This window comes from Ursus arctos, unplaced genomic scaffold, assembly GCF_023065955.2.
Source record: "Ursus arctos isolate Adak ecotype North America unplaced genomic scaffold, UrsArc2.0 scaffold_18, whole genome shotgun sequence".
NCBI lineage: Eukaryota > Metazoa > Chordata > Mammalia > Carnivora > Ursidae > Ursus > Ursus arctos.
Genome location: NW_026622852.1, coordinates 25,647,422 through 25,674,049, shown reverse-complemented (window position 1 = coordinate 25,674,049; position 26,628 = coordinate 25,647,422). Strand labels below are relative to the sequence as shown.

At 39.8% G+C, this 26,628-nt stretch overlaps 1 protein-coding gene across 1 annotated transcript in view; it reads right to left on the bottom strand.

Annotated features, from left to right (window-relative positions):
- Positions 1-26,628, bottom strand: part of LOC113260484 (phospholipid-transporting ATPase FetA-like) — a 112,457-nt gene that overhangs the window by 43,503 nt on the left and 42,326 nt on the right. Inside the window, exons 5-12 of the mRNA XM_026506298.4 lie at positions 20,765-20,823; positions 10,290-10,403; positions 9,334-9,432; positions 7,686-7,747; positions 3,322-3,394; positions 2,879-2,949; positions 1,721-1,803; positions 819-977 (exon numbers count right to left, since the gene is read on the bottom strand). Of these exons, the coding sequence (XP_026362083.3) occupies positions 819-977; positions 1,721-1,803; positions 2,879-2,949; positions 3,322-3,394; positions 7,686-7,747; positions 9,334-9,432; positions 10,290-10,403; positions 20,765-20,823 (720 nt within the window). The remainder of the gene's footprint in view (positions 1-818; positions 978-1,720; positions 1,804-2,878; positions 2,950-3,321; positions 3,395-7,685; positions 7,748-9,333; positions 9,433-10,289; positions 10,404-20,764; positions 20,824-26,628) is intronic.

Here is a 26,628-nt window from a genome sequence, read left to right as displayed (position 1 = left end):
GGACTCTTCAGCTTCTCTCTAGGGCTTGGATCTCATGATTTTCCATAGAAGTGAGGCATCAAAGATCCCTATGTCTAGGGGAGCTCTGAGTTGAATAGTATTCACTGTGGTAAATCTTCCTTGATGCATTCTTCAGCGTTCCCCATCCTCTTAGTATGGTGGTTGTCATCAATGCCCATTGTCACCATGGGCACAGGGTGGCACAGAAGCTTCCTCCATCTTCCCGAACACATCATAACCCCCCCAAAAACCTTCACTAATATAAGGTATTTGGGCTGTAAATGATGTCTCAAGAGGGTCCACTGCTAATGATTCACATGTGCCTTTTCTGTGCCATGAATCTCTCATATTTTATTTTATATTCTTCTCCATAGTGAGCACTGTGTGTATTCTCTCCTGGTAGTAATCCACATATATACACTGTCCTTTCATATGTTCCCCTCTCATATGTTAATTCCATGTGTACTCTTGCTATTTGTATACCTTCTCCTGTGTCCAGATATGATTGGAAAGACTCACAGTGTCCTGTGGTCTTGGAACACAAAGACTTCCTTTAACAAAGGCAGAGCTGATAATGTTGGCCGCTCATTGCTTGGGGAAAAATGTCTTTTTTTTTCTAAGAAGACAGGTTTTTCTTAAATTTTCCATCCATCCATCTATCCATCTATCTACCTCCCTTTCAATCGGTCTCAAAGCCATGGTGTATGTGCATCTGAGTCCCATCTCTACATCCTGGAAACATCCTGGAGGGCCCATAAATTGATCATGAATGGAATCTAGCAGGTTGGGGGTCTGACTGTGACTTTCAGGAGACGTACCGGTATAAATCACCAAGCCATAGCACCAATCTGTATTCCTGATGATGCAGCCTCGGAGTAGCAGCTTGTCATGGTCCAGGATGTAGTTTTTTCCCTTATAAGTCAGTATTCCTGTGAATTTGTCCAACTTGTTATTGGGAGACTCACACCTCACTTTTCCTGAAGAAAAATGAAGAGGTAAGAGTCCTGGCTCTGTAATCTTAGGCCTTTCCTAACAGGAGGCTTAACAGAAAAGAGGAAAGAACATCCCTCTTTCAAAATACACACACATCTTTTTCCTATCCTCTCTCAGCTGCTACCCATTTCTCACCAGCTCCCTTTAGAAAGGCAGACAAAGGTTTCTGGGCATCAAAGAAGAGTAATTCTGTATGTGACATGGGTCACCCAGAGAGAGAAAAAACCCATGTGATAACTTATCACCATCAATACTGCCAGATCATATGAGCCCTGAATCTGAAGAGATTAAAAACCTACTTAACTTAAAGCAAATCTAGTATTTTTTTCAAAATGGAAATCATTTGGTTTTTCCTGATCACTAAAGTAAAATATATCCTTTGTAAATACATACAATACTAAGAGGAGAAAGGAGAAAGTAAAATTGCCTAGAGGTAAGTGCTATTAATCTTTTGAAGTACATCCTTCCAAGTTTTCTATACATGTACTTGTAAACATATATGCTTCCAAAAACAACCTTACATTATATATGCTATGCATAGTCGAATGTAATAGTTTTTCCCTCACTTATTAATATGTTGTGAATATTTTTTCCATGGAAATAAATACCAACTTGCACATTGTTCTTAGGACGTTGTGAAGAATTCACTGTATGGATTTACCATACCTTATTTAACCAGTCTTCTACCGATAAACATGTGGGTGGGCAAACCTACTTCCTAACTCACCATCAAAGGCAGACAGCAGCCCCAGGTTATCTTCCAAGTCACTGGTCACCGAGATGGCCTGCTTCACTTTCAGGTTGGTTTCACTAAAGCAAAGGGTACAGTGTCACCAGAGCACAGGACACATGCACAACAGCAGCACAGGTCCAATTTCTCCCACTCTGTCATGGGATCTTAGAATACAGATATTGCCAACAGCAACAGCTTGGGCTACAGGCTTGAGATGTAAGAGTCACCTCCGCTGTTCTGTCTCAAAGACAGTACTGAGGTAGATGGCTCCACAAGGAAGCCAAGTGTTAGCCCACTCACTCCCCTTTCTCCCTGCTCTCATTCCTTGCAACGTGCCACCTCTACTTTAACCAATCCATGAAATCTTGCTGGTCAGGTGCTCCAGATGAAGCTGAAGAGACATCACAAAACAACCTGAAGGAGGCACCTGCCTTCAAGAATAAGGAGCAGGGCCTGGTAAGAATGTTGCACACACTTTCAAGTAAACATACTTTTCACCTCATAAATAGTTATAGGACCCATGAAGGAACCCCAGTTAACCATTTGCTGATACAGGAATGCATAGAGACAGAAACAAAAATGGAAGCCACATTTCAAAAAACTTGTGGGCACCAAGAGGAATAGTTGTAAGAATGCAATTGATAGAAAACCCCACAGGACAAGCTCTCTGAAGACAGCCTCTATCGTCCTAAGACCTTAGTTTTTGGATGTTAATGAATCTCTACCTTAAATCCTTTATAGAACATGGTATTTTATCAGTAAATAGTTACCTTCATACTCATCCTCCCCACCCCCTTAAACCCACTGGAAACTTTGAAACTCTATTCTGAAATTTTACAGTTCTATTAACCTTTTCCCTATCACTCAGCACTACTGAACACAGCCAGAGTGTCTCCAGTTTAGAGATGGAGAATCTGGAGTTTATTTGTCCAGATTCTGCCCCCAGTGGATGCTTGATTATTCTTATTAAGAACTCAGTCTTAGACTTGAGGTCCCAAGGGCCTGGCCTCCTCTTTTCGCTTATCTGCATATTTCTAGCATCTTTGGCACTTCTATTTGAGGATAATATTCATTCTCTACCTCATGCTCTCCCTCAGTGAGAAATTAAGGTGGCTCAATTGTCTTCAATGACTATCAGGAAGGAACACTTACCCATCCAGTTCTGCTGTTTCTATATATGTCAGACCGCAGGGCTCACTGCTAGAGAGTAATAGCATATCTGCCTATGGTCAGAAAAGTCAGAGAAGATAAGGAGAGCAGGAAGGCAGACTTTTAATATTACAGTGTGACAAAAGCAATTACCTCAGGAACAGCTGTTCAGCCTAAGAATTTTACAGATACTTGGTTTACTCTCTTTGTCTAGGACCCACCGCTACTACCACACACAGTCCCTCCTGAAACTAGTCATACTTTATCTGTAGCTATGGTGAGAGGCAGACAAAAACAAGCTTCTCACCACAGAAGCTGTTAATCTCTGGATGCAAAGTGAGGCAGACAGAGGTCACCAAAAGCAGTGACAGCAGAAGTAATAAAAGGGTTCCTCTGTACTCATTTAAGCCAAAAAAGAAAAAGCCACAGCCCAAAGAGGTACTCACTGTGACAGGCTGATTATTTTTTAGTTTTATTATATCTCCCACTTGAATATTCATCCATTTGTCCTCCTTTATCCTGTAAGAAAATGAGACTTGAATGCCTGCTCTGAGAATTTCCCCATAGCCCTGCTCTGACAAGCAAGAAAAGAAATAAAAAAAGAAAGAGAAAAGCTGAGATGAAGTCAAGACTTATAGAAGAATCAAACTGGTTTGTAGTGCATCCTTTCTATAATCAAGAAGGGGGCCCATTTCTCTTGACTTCAGGTTATAAGGGTTTTCTAAAACTCCATAAAGGCATGTGTAGTCATACATGCACATAATTATTCTTTCACTAAAAGTAGTATCTGCATATGGTAAAAAAGCAGTCCAAATAATAAAGAAGTACATAAAAGGAAAAATTCTCCTCTCTTCCCAGATTTTAGTTTTGCTTCTCAAGGTAGCAACTATGAGTAACTTTTTTGTATTTCTTTCTAGAAAATATCAATCAGAATAATACAACACATACATTTAAAAGTTACACACTAGATACATAATTTGCTACACTTTCATTTTTCATGTAATAACATGTCTTGCAGAGCACTTACAGAAGATGTGGCTCATTCTTTTTGATAGACAAAAATGTATTCTATCATATGGCTGGGCCAATTTTATTTACTTATGTTAAAATTGGATTACTTTTTTTTTTAATTCAAGTTAGTTAACATATAATGTGTTATTAGTTTCAGGGTAGAGTTTAGTGATTCATCAGTTGCATATAATGCCCAGGGCTCATTACATTAAGTGCCCTCAAAATTGGATTACTTTTGACCCCTCAAATGCTCACTTCCCACAAAAGGCAGTTGGCAGTAGGGGCAGATTCTACCATGATCCTTTCTCTTTTTTGTATCTCAATTTCCCTAACTACATACAGGCCATAAATCCTTCCTTTCTGATAAAGGACTAAGCATGATATACACAGTGCCACGAGCATTTTGGAAAAATGAGCTACCTATTTGCAACAATTCTATTATGCTAAGCACCCAAAGAGCAGGCAAAAAGAAGGCATACCTGGATGCCATTGCTTGTTTCACCTTTGAATGAAGCATTGTTATCTGTAGGCATGACATACATCACCACTTTGCCAGACACACAAAGGCATGAGTTTTCTCAGAACGCCTTTTCTGGGAAGATAGCTTCTTTAAGAAGGGCCAAATTTCTTTTATCCAAAAAAAAATTCTTTTATATAAATTCACTCTTTTAGATAATTTTCTTCTAATTCCTGGGTTATATTTCTTTCTTTTTCTTTTTTTTTTTTTTAAAAGATTTTATTTACTTATTTGACAGAGATAGAGACAGCCAGCGAGAGAGGGAACACAAGCAGGGGGAGTGGGAGAGGAAGAAGCAGGCTCATAGCCGAGGAGCCTGATGTGGGGCTTGATCCCATAACGCCGAGATCACGCCCTGAGCCGAAGGCAGACGCTTAACCGCTGTGCCACCCAGGCGCCCCCTGGGTTATATTTCTTTAAATCTTATTACAAATTCAATTTTCTCTCCATCTTATTATTTTTTAAAAAAGATTATTTATTTATCTTTCGGGGGGGGGGGGAAGGAGGGCAGAGAGAGAGGGAGAGAGAGTCTTAAGCACTCTCACAACCCTGAGACCACAACCAGAGCCAAAACCAAGAGCTGGAGGCCCAACCAACTTTGCCACCCCTCTCTGCATGTTATAATACAAATATAAGACTTTGTTGTAAAACCACTATTTATATATCCTTATATCTCCTTCCCTTGGTTTCAAGTGTCATCTCTATGCAGATAAAATCCAATATATTTACTTATTTTGTTACTAATTTTCAAAGCTGCTTTATAGCATTGAAAGGGAGTAGCTACAAGACTTGGAGAAAAACATCTGAATATCTGTTTTGCTTTGTTTTGATTCTACGTTCACTTTTGTTAGTTTTCTGGCATTCTGTCTGCCATGATTTTCACCAGTAAAATGTGGCAAGAAGGGCTACACCATTCTGGGTTCTCCTGAAGATTTAAAAGCTTATATTTTATTACATAGGACCTGTTGAACTATTACCAATATTTTCCTGTTCATTTTAACAATCATGCGTCCCAGATTTAGGAGAGGGGAAGATATTTCCTTCTGGCTTAAAATATTCAATCCCATTATGCCATAAGCACACTTTCAATTTGCAGGCATTGCATTCTAACTTTTGTTTTAGAAAATATCATCCAAGAGCTAGAGAAGGCAGTGCTTTGACTTCAGAGGAGACCATTCACATTATATTCTGTTTTATGTGAATGGTACCTCCTGGAGTTCTGTAACATACTGGTAATTTTTCTACTACAAACATTTAGAAATGCATTAGATGTGCTAAGGCAAACATTCTTTCAAAAGTAAGGCTATGCTTACCACAAAGTAAGGAGCCAGGAGGAAAAAAAAAAGTTCTGAAATCCAGAACAGTCAGCATGTTCTGAAGCTGTTCTTGCTCTGAGTGAAAGAAGGAATTGCCAATCTTAATAATTAGTGACTTGAGTTTTAATTTAGCCCACTGAGGGACAGGACATAAAGCCTTAGGATCTTGAGAGGCAATGAGTTGGAACTAAGAACCCCTCATAAAGCCAGGACTCTGAAAGGGCAACACCATTAGGGAAACGGTGGTCTAAAAAAAAAATCAACCCATTGGCAAGAAAGTTTGTCTATCTTACTGTAGGGGGTTGGGTGTTAGACAGTAAAGAACTCTCCCTTAAGAATTTATGACCTTGTGAGGTATGGGATTCAAATTTATAACTCTCCAAAATAGGTCTCAGTAGGTGATATCCTTGAGTTACCAGGCAAACCCCTCAAAAGGGATACAACCTTAACTCAGGGCATTTAGAATTCTCATAAAGAAAATTCCACTAATGATGTGCTGCTTATAACCAAAATTATTGAGAAATGAAAATGACAGAAATCACAACTTGCAAAACAGACAAACTTTTTTAATAGCAGCTCTACTCAAAACCATGTGTTCTAGAAAAAGAAAGCCACTTTCTGGACTACAGACTGTTTCAATAACCAGCTTCACTGAGTGTTAAACACTGGCTTATAAAGTCTAACCAGGGCCCTATTTGTGACCTACCACCCTAAAACCACTCTTTGACAAATTCTTTTCTAATAGCCTTTCAAAACCCAAGTGCTCAAACTACTTGAGGAGTTCATTTGACTAAATCCATTTGGTCAGTAATGCCTTAGCCTGGTAAATTTCCAATACACTGAGTTTTGTCTTTTCTTTTCTTTTTCTTTTCTTTCTTCCTTTCTTTTAAATTTTCTTTTTAATCACAACTAACTTTTTTGGTAGTATTTTATGAGAGGTTTCAACAGACCAAAACACTTGACGAAGTAATCCACCATGAGTAAGAATCAGCAGTCACAATAAATAACGGAATTAGATACCCAAGAACTTCACATAAAAGAGTTATATGATTAAAACTACAGCTCCTGGGGGTTCTGTAAGACCACTGTGAACAAAGACTGGACTTCAATTTTGAACTCCTTCAGGTTTGTACTTATTTACAATCATGCTACTGCACACACTGGTCATTTTTTCTGTTTTACAATCTCTATTTGTTGAATTCTTCCCCATCCCTTAAGGCCCAGCACAGATATTAGCTTTCAGAAAGTCTTCCTTGATTCCTTTAACCAGCTATGATTCTTCATTTTTATTAATTCCTATAAAATTTTTTTGTATCTCTTATGATAGTCTCCATATTTTGATTTATGTAGGAATTACGTCTGCCTCCCTATATTCCTGACAAAGGTAAAATGCTCAAATTTTGTAGGACATCATCAAATATAAACACTGACCCATTGATAACACTTTAGACAGCTATGACCAAACACTACAGCAATGGGGTCAACATCAATACTTTTTTTATTTTATTTTTATTATTATTTTTTTAGCCAATACTTTCTTTAGATTGTTAAAAAAGATGACCTGATCAAAGTTTATATAGTACAATGGCCAATAAGCCATGCCAGAATCCACTGATGTTCTAAAGACACAGATCTCCAAGCTGAACACTGCATTAATAATAATCACTTGTATGTCATAAATTGTTAATTACCTTAATATATATTATTTCATTTTCATCTTTGCAACATCCTCCAAGGTAGAGAATATTATCTTCCTTTATAGATAAGAAACATGAGGCCCAGAGAGGTTTGAGGTCACACAGCAAATTCAGGGTATGCTAGATCTAGAAACAAATTCTTATGTTCAACCTTAGGTTCTCTTCACTGTCCTGAATCACCTTTCCAAAGTACCCAACAGCATCAAGCTTTAGCAAAGACAACCCTCTCCCAGAGTTGGTCCTACCAAATTGGTTTCCCCATGACTTACCTGCCATTCATCACCACCAGAACGGAACGGTTGTTGACTTGATTGTCATTTTGGTGCCTTTTCTAAAATTACACAAGAAAACGTTCAGGAAATATGCAGAGAGCAAATTGCATGTAGAAGGTTAGTATTCTGAAATACTACCCATGTAGTTCTCCTTATTTATAATTTTCCTTTACCTCCCATGCCTTTCTATCATTAAAACCAGGGTAAGAGGCTGATTGTCTTAGAGAAGCCGGGAAAAGAGGTCAGAAAAGGACCAAGAGAAAAAAAGAGATAAAATCTTGGCTTTAAATATCAAAAGCAAAGCCTGGGGGAATGAGAACAAACAACTTAGAACCACAAAATAGAGAGTGAAAAATGATGGATAGTACTAGAGTCACCTGTGAACACCTTGGTAGGAGCAGGGAAAGTTAAGAATTCTCAAGCATACCCCCACCACAGTCAACACACAGAAGCTTCTACAGTAGATGCGCTAAGGAAAGAGCAATAGAGGTCTTCTATTCAAAGACCAAATAGAGTGGGGGACAAATACAGGGTATGTCCTCATGCTCACATGAACCTCCCACTTCCAGTCGAGATTACTCCTTGGGAGAAAGGCAAAACTATGAAGAGGGCAGAGAGAATCTTGAATTTGTAAGCATGCTTATCTTAAAGAAACTAAGTTCTAACCCAGAAGTAACTGAGTTATCCTGAATTGGCAAATTTAGCTTTCAGCTCTCATTAAAAAGTTTTGGGATGCTGGGGTGGTAGTTGTGAGATATACTGAGTTTAGTTATAGAGAAATAAAGTCACATTTTTGCATTCGAGTTTTGACTAAAATTTCAACCACTACATGGCTAATTCTGGATTTAAAACAGTTGCAGAGTTAAAAAGCTAGAGTAACATCAAGCTCACGAACTTTGGTCTAGAAATCTATCCTGGCAAAATCAGAAGGACTCTCTTAGGGAAGCTGCAGGCAGGTCAACAGGTCCGACTTCTCAAATCCCACTAGCAGGCTTGATACTGGGGCCTCATTCTCACTGTTCTATGCCAGGCCTGCTGTAAGCAGCAAAGAGAATGCCAAGCAGCACTCACTCCAAGACCAGGAAAGGAGTCGGCCTCTGTTTATGTCCTAAGGTGTTCTAAACCCAGGGGGTTCCAATCTGTACATACCTTATAGAAGTGAAAGTTGGAAAGGGAAATAGGGAGAGCTAGAGAAGAGAAGGAGAATGTGGAAAGGGGAGAAGAAAACTAAGAACAGGACAAAGAGGGAGGAGGGGACAGAGGGAGGAAGGGAAGAGGAATATAAAAATGGGAGAAGGGGAATGGAGGAAGGAGGATGAATATAAAATCAGAGAAAGTCAAGTAAAGGAAGAGGTGGGTTATTAAAAAGGAGCTGGAAGAAAGCCTGAAAGGGGGGGGTGGCTAAATGGTGGCAGTGGAAGACAGGGAAAGGCCTTCCACTGCCCCTTTCTGGCCATGCATAGACCACCAATCTTGAGGCTAAAGGAATTACATTTTCTTCTGGGATGGATAAGGAGGCAAGGAAAGGAAACATCTCTTTCCATTCAGTGCTTCTTCCTTGCACTAGGTAATTCTGGGAAGTCTTCTTTGCCCCCCAACCAGACTAGGTACAGTGAAGAACTAGGGGCCCAGGAAGCCACTTCACCATGTCATCAATGGCATCCTTCACTGCTGTTATGGACAGCACCACCATCAGGGGTATCACAGTTGTGTACCATGCCAAGGAGGAGATCTGGGGAATCAACTGTGAGAGGGAAAAGGGAGAAACGTGGCTCAGAAAGCTTAAAGGACAATTTATTTCCTACCAGCACTGCCCCCGCCCCCAACCTCTTTCACTTCCACAGGTTCATAATAAATTCAACTATCCTAGTTGCTTTCCACAGTTTTAGAAACGTAAGTAATATAAGTAAATATATAATATAAATGTAAATATAAGTAAACATCGCCACAAAAGGACAAAAGAATAGGAGATGGTGCGTTGCCACCTATCTGTCCTGAACTCCACGATAGTCTTGATGGGCTATTTCTCCTCTGATGATGAAGGTTCTGGTGAGAGGTAGGGGAAACTGGGAGATAAGAGTGGACATTGGAAAACCACATTTCTTCCCTTATCCCTCAGCATAAGGGGAAATGAGACAATCCGTCCCTCTCTCCCAATTTGGGCCGACCTGCCCTGCTTCCTTGCCCTGTGCTGGTACTCTTATGTTCTAAATGGTTCTCTTTCTCAGAATTCCTGCATGTTAACTTTCTGTCAGGGAGGCTGGGACAATGAACGAGAAATGAAGTTGTGGGTGTGGTTGGGGTGAAGAGTCTGTGACCTCCTGTGGTCAAGCTGAACTGTGGCCATTGCAGACATGATGAGGGAGCTCCCCTTCCTTGGGATTCAGTGACCTCGTGTCCTTCCTTTTGTAAAGACTTGTTTCATCCCACCTAATCCTGACCACAGCTACTCGATAGGACTGGCCTGACACTCCAGGCCATCCATTTGCCTGTCATCTAAAGAGACATTTCTCGGTTTAGGGAGGAGAAGGACTGATTACACAACCAGACCCCAGAGATACTGATAAAATGCTCTGTGGAAAAGATCCCAAAAGTCAATACCTGTAGGAATAGCAAAATGAGGAAATATGCATTTGCAAGTCTCTGGAATTGTTCAAACAGGTTCAGGGGCAAGAAGTTAAGGACACTGTATCTTGAGGTCTTGATGGTATTGTTCTGTGAGTAAAAGCAAACAAGCATAATTAGAGGAACAAAAGACCCGCCTCCCAGTCTTAACAAAAAGCACCAAGACCACTCCTTGAAACAGGAAAAAGCCATAGTTCCTCCACCATGGGGTGAGGGGGAGGGAGAGAAAAAGTGTTTGTCTCCCACTTTTCTTGGAGACCTAGAGAATGCAAAGATCAATATGAGATTTTTTTGAGGCACAGAATTCTTTGTTTATTGATGCTATTAATAATAATAATAATAATAATAATAATAATAATAAAACCAACAATAGAAGCTTACATTTCTTGAATATTTACTACATGCAAGGCACTGTTCTAAGCATTTTATGTGTAGCAGCTTATTTATTCCTCACAATATCCCTATGAGGAGAGGATCACTTTTTGAAGATGAGGAAATTGAGGCACTGAGGTTATTTGCCAAAGACCACACAGTCAGTTGCAGAGTTGGGACTGTGCTGTCCCCTGAGTCCCAGTTCACTTGAATAGCTATCCAAATGCCTTCTTTTCATAGACTCAGAGATCCTTCAGTGTCATCTTACCTCTCACCCATTAGTCCTTCTCAGCCCTAAATAGTAGGCAAGTCAGCTATTTGTTATTAGCTCTACTCCAGAGCTCTCAGATGAAGTTTTTCTAAGCCTGGCAAATTCAGTTCGGTGTGCCTTTATATACTGCTTTCAACGCTGAAGGATGTCAGATGCCAAAAGCAAATTATTCTTTCAACCTTATCCCACTGAAGATTCCTACACTGGTCCTTGTCAGCATTGGGAAGTCACTTGCCTTTTACTAGTCCTGAGAGAGTCTGAAGAGTTTTGGTTTACACCTGAGCTATGATTTTGCTGAGTGAAAATGGGAACTTGCTACCTCTTCAGTCCTAATCTCAAGATGTTGACAGGATCATCTTACTTTTGACCTTTGGGTCTTTAATCATTTGATTTAAGATGTCAGAGCTTGAAGATATGGGCTCAAGAAAAGCAAAAGAATAACATTTTAAACAAAACAGTTTCCTAAGGACAGGGTTTCTCCCCTACCTCCTCCATCTAGAAGGCCAAAACAAGAGAAAAAACCCACATGCAGTCCTGGAGTATAGATATTGCTCAAGTATGAAGAATCTTGCTGGATTCTGCCTTGGGAAAACATCAGAGACCTTCTCCTGAAAACAAAACCATTCAGTCTTAAGGCTAAAACTTGCCTGGGAGGGCTAATAGGCTCTTTAGTTAAGATGTGCCTGTCTAGCACTGGAGGAGATAATGCTAAGTGAAATAAGTCAAGCAGAGAAAGACAACTATCATATGATTTCTCTCATCTATGGAACATAAGAACTAGGATGATCGGTAGGGGAAGAGAGGGATAAAGAAAGGGGGGGTAATCAGAAGGGGGAATGAAACATGAGAGACTATGGACTATGAGAAACAAACTGAGGACTTCAGAGGGGAGGGGGGTGGGGGAATGGGATAGACCGGTGATGGGTAGTAAGGAGGGCACGTATTGCATGGTGCACTGGGTGTTACACACAACTAATGAATCATCGAGCCTTACATCAGAAACCGGGTATGTACTGTATGGTGACTAACATAATATAATAAAAAAATCATTAAAAAAAAAAAAAAGACGTGCCTGTCTATTTCCCTAAGGAAGAGAAGTTGGTCATAGAGCTTAGGAGTTTAGAGATCCAAGTTACAACTAAGATTTCCTTGGTGTTTTCTCTATGATTTTCTAGTTAATAATCAATCAAACACTATAGATTTCTCAAGGCTTGCTCTGTTCATAGCCCTATTCTGGTCTATACTAGTAAAGGCTGAAAAAAATTAAACAAGATCTATCCCAGAGAAGCTCATAGGTCTGTCTTGAATGAAGTTCTAACTAAATGGTCTCTATTAGTCCTTCTAATCCTGAGAAAATGTTATTCTAACAAAGAAATAGCTTTCTTTGATCACGAGATACTCTGAATTTCTCAGTGTCTAAGTCCAGGTGATTTTGAACCTTGGAACCAAAGACCTTTTCTGATCTTTTGCCTTAGAAGCAGCAGGCATTCACTACCGATTTTCCATTTGATTTGATAACTAATTTTCATATTTTAGGTTTCTACCCACTTGGTAGCATTTGTTTAGCAAACAAAGACAATAGCCTTGCTGATTCTATCTCAAGATAGAAATATCAGTGCTTCTTTACTAACTTGGCAACCAGAGTGTTCTGTTCTACTCTTAAACGTGAAACTAGAAGCAATATCTAAAGAATGTAGAACATCTGCTTAACTATGAACTTCTTCAGTGTTTAGTTCTTTTTCTGCAGAGGTGATAAAATTTAAGCATGATAGAGGTGGTGGATTTTGGTTTGGGCTGTTTATTTATTTAGGTAGTGAAACCTGACTGTTGGCTAAAGGAGGGAATAGAGGAGAGCACAAGGCCAAGGCCATAATGGGAATCAGAAGTTAGAGGCTGGGAAGAAGAAAAGGAGTAGGAATGGAAAAGAGTAGAGAATAGGAGAAAAATCAGCAACGGGCCATGTAAATGAAATGGTTGTTAAATACATAAGAAAAGGTCAGATCTGCTTATTTATTCAGCATATATTTATCAAATGCCATTTATGCGCCAAATATCGTGATGCAAACTGTGGAGACAGAGATTAATGAGACTTGTACTCTTTTCTTCAAGAGGCAATGGTTTCTTGCAGAAAGAGAGCCAACATTATTTACAACTATATCTAACTCCCACAACCACCATGTAAGGTGAGTTAGGCCCTTTTCATAGATGAGGAAACTCAAGATCAGAGAGGTTAAAAAAACATGCCTAAAGATGCAAGGTTAGAAAGGAGTAGAGCTGTGCTCAAACTCAGGTCTGATGTCAAAACCTAGTTTTATTGCACTATACTGCCTCTCATACATGTCTAGAAGATAGAAAGGGGGAAAGAAAATCTACACCCTGAACACTGTTATTATCCAGAACCTCTCTAACTCAGAAATCATAAACTAAGAGACTACAGATATGTATGGCTATATATGAATTTATATACCTATAAGGATAGATAGATAGATAGATAGATAGATAGATAGATACAGCTGCACATGCACAAAATAACATGTATAAAAACATTGTTCGTAACTGTAAATGACTGGAAACAACCCAAATGTCAATTAAGAAACTGGTTACATAGAGAGGAGTTAAGATGGTGGAGGAGTAGGGGTCCCCTTTTTCAGCTGGTCCCCTGAGTCGAGCTGGATATGTACCAGACATCCTGAAAACCAACGGAATCAGCCTGAGATGCAGGAAGATACATCTGGATCTCTACAAATGAACATCTCCAGCGCTGAGTATTGAGGTACGAAGCGGGGAGCCCTGAATCCGTGCACAGATATCGGAAGATAAACGGAAGGGGGAGGAAGCCCCCAGGCTCTGGCGCTGGGAAAAAGTTGCCATCTGCACTGGGGAGCAGGCCGGACTCGCAGACCTGCACCCACGAGAGAGCAGAATGAGACCGTGAGCCTGGGAACGTGCCTGCAACCAGACTGAAAACCGGCGCTCCAGAGTGCGCGCAAACCACACTGAAACAGAGAGCTTGGGAGTGCACGCGGGAACCGGGGGCAGCTGGCGGTGTCAGAAACACAAAGGACAGAGACGAACCAGCCCTGGAAGTGAGGGCTGGGATACCGGCTGTGGGGTGCACAACCCGGGACGCTGCAGGGTTTTTAGCAGCACCAACTGAAACAGAGTCAAAGAGGCCAAGAGAGCTCAGTGGAGAGTGGACTACGATCTCTCTGTTCTGAGACAGAGGCTAGGGTTTGGCCACTGCTGCTCGGACTCTGAAAAGAGCCACAGAAAACCACCAGGGAAAGCTGCCAGAGAACAAAAGCCCGGAAATACTAGCTCACATTGTACCAATCCCCATTCCCCCTTGCAGAGGACAGGGAGACTCTACCCAAACAGGGTTGCCTGAATATCAGCGCAGCAGGCCCCTCCCCCAGAAGGCAGGCTGAAAAATCAAGAAGCCCACATCATCCCTAAGGTCCCTATAAAACAAGTGCACGCTGCCTGGGTCCTGGTCAATAATTTGGGCTCTGGGCAACCCCGCAACCTCTCCTCATCAGAATGACGAGAAGGAAAAATTCCCAGCAAAGAAAAGATAATGAGTCTGTGGCCTCTGCCACAGAACTGATGGACATGGATATAACCAAATTATCAGAAATGGAGCTCAGAGTAACAATGGTCAAGATCATGTGTAGACTTGAAAAAAATATTAACGAAAATATTAATGAGAATATAGAATCTCTAAGGGTGGAAATGAGAGTGAATCTGGCAGAAATTAAAAATGCTATGAATCAAATGCAGTCAAAACTAGATGCTCTGATGGCCAGGGTAATGAGGCAGAAGAACGAATTAGTGAATTGGAGGATGGGATGGTAGAAGAGAAAGTTAACAGAAACTTGGCTCAAAAAAATCCAATCTCAAGAATGTAGGTTACGGGAGATTACTGACTCAATGAAACGTTCCAATGTCAGAATCATCGGCATCCCCGAGGGGGTGGTGAAAGAGAGAGGTCTAGAAGAGATATTTGAACAAATTGTAGCTGAAAACTTCCCTAATCTAGCAAAGGAAACAAGCATTCATGCCCAAGAGGCAGAGAGGACCCCTCCCAAGTTCAACCACAACAAACCTATGCCACATCATTTCATAGTGCAATTTGCAAATATTAGATCCAAGGATACAGTATTGAAAGTGGCCAGGGCGAAGAAATTTCTCATGTACAGAGGCAAAAATATCAGAATTACATCAGACTTGTCTACACAGACCTGGAATGAGAGGAAGGGTTGGCAGGATATTTTTAAAGCTCTATCCGAGAAAAACATGCAGCCAAGGATTCTTTATCCAGCAAGGCTGGATTAATGTTAAAAATACATTAATAGTAGGGGACCTCAACACTCCACTATCAGCAATAGATCACCTAAGCAGAAAATCAACAGAAACAAGTGCTTTGAATGCCATACTAGACCAGATGGACCTCATAGATATACACAGAACACTACACCCCAGAACAACAGAATACTCATTCTTTTCGAATGCACATGGAACGTTCTCCAGAAGAGACCATATACTGGGTCACAAAACAGGTCTCAACCGATACCAAAAGACTGAAATTATTCCCTGCATATTCTCAGACCACAGTGCTTTGAAATTGGAACTCAATCACAAGGAAAAATTTGGAAGAAACTCAAACACTTGGAAACTAAGAACCATCCTGCTCAAGAATAATTGGGTAAACCGGGAAATTAAAAATCAATTTAAACAATTTATGGAGACCAACAAGAATGAAAACACAATGGTCCAAAACCTATGGGACACTGCAAAGGCAGTCTTGAGGGGAAAATACATAGCCATCCAAGCCTCACTCAAAAGAATAGAAAAATCTAAAATGCAGTTTTTATATTCTCACCTCAAGAAGCTGGAGCTGGAACAGAAGAACAGGCCTAACCCATGCACGAGAAAGCAGTTGATCAAGATCAGAGCAGAGATCAATGAATTAGAAACCAGGAGCATAGTTGAACAGATCAACAGAACTAGAAGCTGGTTCTTTGAAAGAATAAATAAGATTGATAAGCCACTGGCCAGACTTATTCAAAAGAATAGAGAAAGGACCCAAATTAATAAAATTATGAATGAAAGGGGAGAGGTCACAACCAACACCAATGAAATAGGAAGGATCATTAGAAACTTTTATCAACAGCTTTATGCCAATAAATTAAACAACCTGGAAGAAATGGATGCCTTCCTGGAAACCTATAAACTACCAAGACTGAAACAGGAAGAAATTGATTTTTTAAACAGACCGATTAATTATGAAGAGATTGAAGCAGTGATCAAAAACCTCCCGAGAAACAAGAGTCCAGGGCCTGACGGATTCCCTTGGGAATTCTACCAAACATTCAAAGAAGAAATAATACCTATTCTCCTGAAGCTGTTTCAAAAAATAGAAACAGAAGGAAAACTACCACACTCCTTCTATGAGGCCAGTATTACCTTGATTCCCAAACCAGGCAAAGACCCCAACAAAAAGGAGAATTACAGACCGATATCCCTGATGAATATGGATGCCAAAATTCTCAACAAGATCCTAGCTAATAGGATCCAATGTACATTAGAAGGATTATCCATCATGACCAAGTGGGATTCATCCCCGGAATGCAAGGGTGGTTCGATATTTGCAAATCAATCAGTGTGATAGAGCATATCAACAAGAAAAGAGTCAAGAACCATATGATCCTCTCAATTGATGCAGAAAAAGCATTTGACAAAATACAGCATCCTTTCCTGATTAAAACACTTCAGAGTGTAGGGCTGGAGGGTACATTCCTCAATTTCATTAAAACCATCTATGAAAAGCCTACAGCAAATATCATTCTCAATGGGAAAAAGCTGGAAGCCTTTCCCTTAAGATCAGGAACACGACAAGGATGCCCACTCTCGCCATTATTATTCAACATAGTACTAGAAGTCCTTGCAACAGCAATCAGACAACAAAAAAAGGATAAAAGGTATCCAAATCAGCAAAGAAGAAGTCAAACTGTCTCTCTTTGCAGATGACATGATACATTATATGGAAAACCCAAAAGAACCCACCCCCAAACTACTAGAAGTTATAGAGCAATTCAGTAATGTGGCGGGATACAAAATCAGTGCTCAGAAACCAGTTGCATTTCTATACACAAACAATGAAACTGAGGAGAGAAATTAGGGAATCCATTCCATTTACAATAGCACCAAAAATCATACGTTATGTTGGAATTAACTTAACCAGAGACTTATTCTAGAAACTACAAATCACTCTTGAAAGACATTGAAGAAGACACAAAAAGATGGAAAAATATTCCATGCTCATGGATCGGAAGAATAAACATAGTTAAAATGTCTATGCTACCCAGAGCAATCTACACTTTCAATGCCATCCCGATCAAAATACCAGTGACATTTTTCAAAGAACTGGAAAAAACAGCCCTTAAATTTGTGTGGAACCAGAAAAGTTCCCGAATCTCCAAGGAACTGTTGAAAAGGAAAAACAAAGCTGGGGGTATCACGTTGCCAGATTTCAAGCTATACTACAAAGCTGTGATCACAAAGACAGCATGGTACTGGCACAAAAACAGACACATAGACCAAGGGAACAGAATCGAGAACCCAGAAATGGACCCTCGGCTCTTTGGGCAACTAATCTTTGACAAAGCAGGAAACATCCAGTGGAAAAAAGACAGTCTCTTCAAGAAATGGTGCTGGGAAAATTGGACAGCTACATGCAAAAGAATGAAACTTGACCACTCTCTCACACCATACACAAAGATAAACTCCAAATGGATGAAAGACCTCGATGTGAGACAGGAGTCCATCAAAATCCTAGAGGAGAACACAGGCAGCAACCTCTTTGACGTCGGCCACAGCAACTTTTTTCATGACACATCTCCAAAGGCAAGAGAAACAAAAGATAAAATGAACTTGTGGGACTTCATCAAGATAAAAAGCTTCTGCACAGCCAAGAAAACAGCCAAAAAAACTAAGAGGCAGCCCACGGAATGGGAGAAGATATTTGCAAATGACACTACAGATAAAAGACTGGTATCCAAGATTTACAAAGAACTTCTGAAACTCAATACATGAGAAACAAATAAATCAAAAAAATGGGCAGAAGATATGAACAGACACTTCTCCAATGAAGACATACAAATGGCTAACAGACATATGAAAAAATGTTCAAAATCATTAGCCATCAGGGAAATTCAAATCAAAACCACACTTAGATACCACCTTACACCAGTTAGAATGGCAAAAATTGACAAGGCAGGAAACAACAAATGTTGGAGAGGATGTGGAGAAAGGGGATCCCTCCTACATTGTTGGTGGGAATGTAAGTTGGTACAGCCACTTTGGAAAACAGTGTGGAGGTCCCTTAAAAAGTTAAAAATTGAGCTACCCTATGATCCAGCAATTGCACTACTGGGTATTTACCCCAAAGATACAGACGTAGTGAAGAGAAGGGCCATATGCACCCCAATGTTCATAGCAGCATTGTCCACAACAGCTAAATCGTGGAAGGAGCCGAGACGCCCTTCAACAGATGACTGGATTAAGAAGATGTGGTCCATATATACAATGGATTATCACTCATCCATCAAAAAGAATGATTTCTTAACATTTGCTGCAACATGGGCGGGACTGGAGGAGATACTGCTGAGTGAAATAAGTCAAGCAGAGAAAGACAAGTATCATATGGTTTCACTCATTTATGGAACATAAGAAGTAGGAAGATCTGTAGGAGAAGAAAGGGAAGAAGAAAGGGGGGGTAAACAGAAGGGGGGAAGGAACCATAAGAGACTATGGACTCTGGGAACAAACTGAGGGCTTCAGAGGGGAGGGGGATGGGGGAATGGGATGGGCTAGTGATGGGTGTTGAGGAGGGCACGTATTGCATGGTGCACTGGGTGTTGTATGCAAGTAATGAATCATGGAACTTTACATCAAAAACTAGGGATGTACTGTATGGTGACTAACATAATATAATAAAAAATACTATAAAATTGAAAAAAAAAACTGGTCACATAAACGATGCTAAATCTACATAGAAAATACTATGCAGGTGAAAAAAGAAAAGGAAAAAGCTATTATGAAAACATCTCCAGGACATATTGTTAAGGTTCAGAACAGTTTAAGAAAGTGGCTTTGCTCTAATTACACAAAGAAGCACTGATGAATACACAAGAAAGTAACAAGAGTAATTCCCTATAGGGAGCAGAGGTGGGGAAGGATGGGTGCTGGAGTATGAATTTTTTTTTTTTTAAAGATTTTATTCACTCATTTGACAGAGAGAGAGACAGCCAGCGAGAGAGGGAACACAAGCAGGGGGAGTGGGAGAGGAAGAAGAAGGCTCCCAGTGGAAGAGCCTGACGTGGGGCTTGATCCCAGAACCCCAGGATCATGCCCTGAGCCGAAGGCAGATGCTCAATGACTGAGCCACCCAGGCGCCCCTGGAGTATGAATTTTAAATATACATCTTTTTATGAGTTATTAATAAATAAGTGAAAATGAACAATCTAATAGAAAATGGGCAAAAAAGTAGTTTCCATACAAAGAAATACAGAAGGTTAATTAACATGAAAAGATTATTGAACTCACTTGAAATTAAGGAAAGATAAATAACAAAATATCGTTTTTCATTCTAGAGCCTGGCAAAGATGAAAAAGATTGATAATACCTAGTCTGGCAGCAGTATGGAAAAATGAGCAGTCTCTACTGTAGGTAGAAATATAAACAGATATAATCTTTTTAGAGGGAAGTCTGGCAATATGCATCACAATTTTTAATGTGTTTTCCCTTTGATCCAGCCAATTCACTTCTAGGAAATTCTCATATATTCACACAAGTGGCACCTGGGTAGCTCAGTCTGTTAAGTGTCCAAATCTTGGTTTCTGCTCAGGTCATGACTTTGGGGGCCTGAGATAGAACCCTGCATTGGGCTCTCCACTCAGCAGGGAGTCTTCTCCCTTCCCCCCGCCCCCTCCTCCCACTCTTGCACTTTTTCTCTCTCTCTAAAACAAAATTATCTTTTAGAAAAGATATATTCACACAAATGTGACAAAATTCATGATTAATGGTGTTCATTCAGAACCATTTATCACAGCAAAACACTGGAGACTATTTTTTGGAGGGGGCATCTGGATATGAATGGAAACATTTTATTTCATTTTGTTTTATTTTATTAAGGTTTATTTATTTATTTTAGAAAGAGAGAGAATGTGTGTGTGTGAGCCAGGGGAGGGGCAGAAAGAGAGGGAGAGAGAAAATCTCAAGCAGACTCGGCCCTGATGTGGAGATGATCTCACGACCCCAAGATCATGACCTCAGCCAAAACCAAAAGTCGGACGTTTAACTGACTGAGCCACCCAGGCACCCCTGAATGGACACATTTTAAATGTTCATCAATAGGAGACTGATAAAATAAATTAAGGTATATTGAAAACAGTGGAAAACCATGCCACTGTTAGATCTGTATGTATTGTCACAGACGTCGAAGTGGAAAAAAAAACTGTTCAACTATGACTTCATTTGTGCAAGAAAAAGCTACAGTATCTCTTTTCTGGAAGTTATATATGAAACTCAAAATCTGAGATATATTCTCTCCTGAGCTAGGTCACTAGAATTAATTTTGGTTTCTGAGCCCCCACTATACCAGCCGTCATTGTATAGGAGCTTGAAAGAAAGCAGAACCTACGTTGTAGGATCTACATCTACAATGAATTCCTGCCCCACTCACAAAGGGGAATATTAGAGGAGAACACCAGCCCCCTTCTGAAGTAACTAGAGGCCTGATACTCACAGGATATCCAAATTTAGAGTTGAGTTCTCTGCTGTTGGCTTGCAGATATCTCACTTGTTCTGCAAAGAGGAGAGAAATGTTGAGAAGGATAACCCTCTATAGATCAGCCTGGGATGCCGGCTGCTAGTAAAGACTTCACTAGATCTTCAGCTTTCTCACTGAGGAGGATTATGTCTACAAATGGGATTTTTGTCTCTATTCCAAGAATCAAGAAATACAATAAAAATGGAAATCCGCAAGTGTTAAAGCTTTCTGGAGGCAACAGGACAAGAAACTTTTGAGGAGTTTTGTGCCATGAATGTCTCTAGTAATTCTAGATTATGTCTCCACAGACAACAGGATAGCTGTACCAACATTACTGCTAAACACAGAAATCCAGCCCTCTCCAATTAGTCAATCCCAGCACCTTATTTTAAAGTACCTGAGGTTCTTTCCAAAGCAGCTTTTCCTAAACTGGCTTAATGAAATTTAAATCAATAAATCATTATTAGTCATCTATTGTACAGAGGCCAATGTATTTGATCCTGTGGGGGGATAAAAAGATGAGTAAGACACAGTCCCTGACTTCAAAGGACCTGCAGTTTAGTAGGAGTGAGCCTGATAACTATAAACATGACAAAACCATCACATCAAAGCACATAGGTGTTATGAACTATTACAAATAGTGAGCCCATTATTGTGTTATGAAAAATCTTTTTTTATGTATTTCTATTTTTTAAAACTTTTAAAATTTAAATTCATTTAATGAACATATAATGTATTATTGGTTTCAGAGGTATAGGCCTATGATTCATCAGTTTTATATAATACCCAGTGCTCATTACATCATATGCCCTCCTTAATGTCCATCACCCAATGACCCCATCCCTTCACCTCCTCCCCTCCAGCAACCCTCAGTTTGTTTCCTGATTAAGAGTCTCTTACGGTTTGTCTCCCTCTCTGGTTTCGTCTTACTGTATTTTTTCCTCTCTTCCCCTATGATCCTCTGTTTTGTTTCTTAAATTCACATATCAGTGAGATCACATGATAATTGTCTTTCTCTGATTGACTAATTTCACTTGGCATAATACCCTCTAATTCCATCCACGTCATTGCAAATGGCAAGATTTCATTTTTTGATGGCTGCATAATATTCCATTGTATGTATATGCCACATCTTCTTTATCCATTCATCTGTCAATGGACACCTGGGCTCTTTACATATTTTGGCTATTGTGGACACTGTTGCTATAAACATTGGGGTGCAGGTGCCCTTTCGGGTCACAATATTTAAATTCTTTGGATAAATATCTAGTAGTGCAATTGCTGGGTTGGAGGGTTGGAGGTTAGTTTATTTTTAACTTTTTGAGGAAACTTCATACTGTTTTCCAGAGTGGCTGCACCAGCTTGCATTCCCACCAACAGTGTAAGAGGGTTCCTCTTTCTCCACATCCTCGCCAATATCCTTTGTTTCCTGAGTTGTTAATTTTAGCCATTCTGACCAGTGTGAGGTGGTATCTCATTGTGGTTTTGATCTGTATTTCCCTGATGCCAACTGACGTTGAGCATTTTTTCATATGTCTATTGGCCATCTGTATGTCTTCTTTGGAGAAATGTCTGTTCATGTCTTCTGCCCATTTCTTTTTTTTTTTTTTTTTTTTTTTTTTTTTTTATTAATAATGATTTTTTATTATATTATGTTAGTCACCATACAGTACATCCCCGGTTTTCGATGTAAGGCTCGATGATTCATTAGTTGTGTATAACACCCAGTGCACCATGCAATATGTGCCCTCCTTACTACCCATCACCGGTCTATCCCATTCCCCCATTCTGCCCATTTCTTAACTAGATTTTTTTAATTTTTGGGGTGTTGAGTTTGGTAAATTCTTTATAGATTTTGCATTAGCCCTTTATCTGACAAGTCATTTGCAAATATCTTCTCCCATCCCACAGGCTGCCCTTTAGTTTTGTTGACTCTTTCCTTTGTTGTGCAAAAGTTTTTTATCCTGATGATCCAAGGGTTCGTTTTTGCTTTTTTCCCCTTGCCTTTGGAGATATGTCTATCAAGAAGTTGCTGTGGCTGAGGTCAGAGAGCTTGCTGCCTGTGTTCTCCTCTAGGATTTAGATGGATTCCTGTCTCACATTTAGGTCTTTCATCCAGTTTGAGTCTGTTTTTGTGTATGGTGTAAGGAAATTCATTCTTCTGCGTGTGGCTGTCCAATTTTCCCAACACCATTTGTTGAAGAGACAATCTCTTTTCCATTGGATATTCTTTCTTGCTTTGTTGAAGATTAGTTGACCATAGTGTTGAGGGTCCATTTCTGCGTTCTCCATTCTATTCCATTGATCTATGTGTATGTTTTTGTGCCAGTACCATACTGTCTTGATGATTACAGCTTTGTAATAGACCTTGAAGTCTGGAATTGTGATGCCCCCAGCTTTGGTTTTCCCTTCAACATTCCTTTGGCTATTTGGGGTCTTTTCTTGTTCCAAACAAATTTTAGGATTGTTTGTTCCAGCTCTGTGAAAAATGCTGATAGTATTTTGATAGGCATTGCACTGAATGTAGAGATTGCTTTGGGTAGCATAGACATTTTAACGGTATTTGTTCTTCCCATCCATGAGTTTTTCCATTTCTTTGTATCTTCCTCAATTTCTTTCATAAGTGTTCTATAGTTTTCAGAGTACAGATCCTTTACCTCTTTGGTTAGGTGTATTCCTAGGTATCTTATGGTTTTTGGTGCAATTGTAAGTGGGATCGATTCCTTGATTTCACTTTCTTCTGTCTCATTGTTAAGTGTATAGAAATGCAACTGACTTCTGTGCATTGATTTGATATCCTGTGACTTTGCCGAATTTCTTATCAGTTCTAGCAATTTTTTGGTGGTGTCTTTTGGGTTTTCTACATAGAATATCATGTCATCTGCGAAGCATGAAAATTTGACCTCTTCTTTGCCCAGCTGGATGCCTTTTCTTTTTATTGTCTGATTTCTGAGGCTATGACTTCCCGTACTTGTTGAAAAACAGTGGGGAAGGTGGACATCCCTGTCATGTTCCTGATATTGGGGGGAAAGCTCTCAGTTTTTCTCCATTGAGAATGATATTTGCTGTGGGTCTTTTGTATATGGCTTTTATGATGTTGAGGTATGTTCCCTCTATTCTTGCACAATGGAGAGTTTTTATCAAGAAAGGATGCTGTATTTTGTCAAATGCCTTTTCTGCATCTATTGACAAGATCATATGGTTCTTGTCCTTTCTTTTATTAATATGTATATCACATTGATTAATTTGCAAATGTTGAACCATCCTGGTAGCCCAGGAACAAATCCTGCTTGGTCATGGTGAATAATCCTTTTAATATACTGTTGGATCCTATTAGTTAGTATCTTGGTAAGAATTTTTGCATCCATGTTTATCAGGGATATTGGTCTGTAATTCTCCTTTTTGTGGGGGCCTTTGTCTGGTTTTGGGATCAAGGTAATGCTGGCTTCATAGAATGAGTTTGGAAGTTTTCTTTCCATTTCTATTTTCTTTCTTTCTTTTTTTTATTTTGTTAAAGCTTTTAAATTCTTTTTTTTTATAATAATATTTTTATTATATTATGTTATTCACCATACAGTACATCCCTGGTCTTTGATGTAAAGTTCGATGATTCATTAGTTGCGTATAACACCCAGTGCACCATGCAATATGTGCCCTCCTTACTACCCACCACCAGCCTATCCCATTCCCCCACCCTCCTCCCCTCTGAAGCCCTCAGTTTGTTTTTCAGAGTCCATAGTCTCTCATGCTTCATTCCCCCTTCTGATTACCCCCCCACCCGGAATATTTTCAGAAAAATAGGTATTATTTCTTCTTCAACTGTTTGGTAGAATTCCTCTGTGAAGCCCTGGGAATATGGCCCTGGACTCTGTTTGTTGGGAGATTTTTTGATTACTGATTCAATTTCTTTGCTGGTTATGGGTGTGTCCAGGTTTTTTACTTCCTCCTGTTTCAGTTTTGGTAGTTTATATGTCTCTAGGAATGCGTCCATTTCTTCCAGATTGCCTAATTTTGTTGGCATACAGTTGCTCATAATATGTTCTTATAATTGTTTGTATTTCTTCAGTGTTGGTTGTGATCTCTCCTCTTTCATTCAAGGTTTTATTTATTTGGGTCCCTTCTCTTTTCTGTTTGATAAGTCTGGCAAGGGGTTTATCAATTTTATTAATTCTTTCAAAGAACCAACTCCTAGTTTCATTGATCTCTTCTGTTCTCTTTATTTCTATATCATTGATTTCTGCCCTAATCTTTATTATTTCTACTCTCCTGCTGGATTTAGGCTTTATTTGCTGTTCTTTCTCCAGCTCCTTTAGGGGTAAGGTTAGGTTGTGTATTTGAGACTTTATTTCTTGAGGAAGGCCTGTATTGATATATACTTCCCTTTTAGGAGGGCCTTTGCTGCATCCCAAAGGTTTTGAATAGCTGTATTTTCATTTTCATTTGCTTCCATGCATTTTAATTTTTTTAACTTTTAAAAAAGATTTTATTTATTTATTTGACAAAGAGAGAGAGAACACAAGCGGGGGGAGCAGCAGGCAAGGGAAAGGGAGAAGCAGACTCCCCACTGAGCAAGGAGCCTGATGTGGGGCTTGATACTAGGACCCTGAGATCATGACCTGAGCTGAAGGCAGATACTTAACTAACTGAGCCACCAGGCACCCCAAGCTTCCATGTATTTTTTTTTTAAGATTTTATTTATTTATTTGACAGAGATAGAGACAGCCAGTGAGAGAGGGAACACAAGCAGGGGGAGTGGGAGAGGAAGAAGCAGGCTCATAGCAGAGGAGCCTGATGTGGGGCTCGATCCCATAACGCCGGGATCACGCCCTGAGCCGAAGGCAGATGCCCAACTGCTGTGCCACCCAGGCGCCCCTCCATGTATTTTTAAAATTCTTAATTTCCTGGTTGACCCATTCATTCTTTAGTAGGATGTTCTTTAACCTCCACGTATTTGTGATCCTTCCAAATTTTTTCTTGTGGTTGACTTCAAGTTTTATAGCATTTTGGTCTGAAAATATGCATGGTATGACCTCAATCTTTTTGTACTGGTTGAGACCTGATTTGTGACCTAGTATGTGATCTATTCTGGAAAATGTTCCACGTCACTTGAGAAGAATGTGTATTCTGCTGCTTTAGGATGAAATGCTTTGAATATATCTGTTAAGTCCATCTGGTTCAGTGTGTCATTCAAAGCCCTTGTTTCTTTGTTGATCTTCCACTTAGATGATCTGTCCATTACTGTGAGTGCTATGAAAGTCCCCTACTATTATTGTATTATTATCAATGAGTTTCTTTTTTTTCTTTTTTTTCAAAGATTTTATTTATTTATTTATTTGACAGAGATAGACAGCCAGCGAGAGAGGGAACACAAGCAGGGGGAGTGGGAGAGGAAGAGGCAGGCTCCCAGCAGAGGAGCCTGATGTGGCTTGATCCCAGAACACCAGGATCAGGTCCTGAGCCAAAGGCAGACGCCTAACGACTGAGCCACCCAGGTGCCCCATCAATGAGTTTCTTTAATTTTGTTATTAATTGGTTTATATATTTGGTTGCTCTCAAGTTAGGGGCATAAATATTTACAATTGAGCTTCTTGTTGGATAGATCCTTTTATTATGATATAGTGTCCTTCTTCATCTCTTATTGCAATCTTTGGTTTAAAATCTAGTTTGATTTGATGCGACTGAATTTCAAAACTCCAAATTTTATGGATTCCTATGCCACAGACCTGGGATGTTCCTCCCAGGGAAGGAAGGAGGGTCTCACTACCTTCTGCCTTTTGCTGGACCCCTCCCAGGGAAGTGTTTGCATGACCATGCAGCAGTTCAGAGTTTATGGCAACATA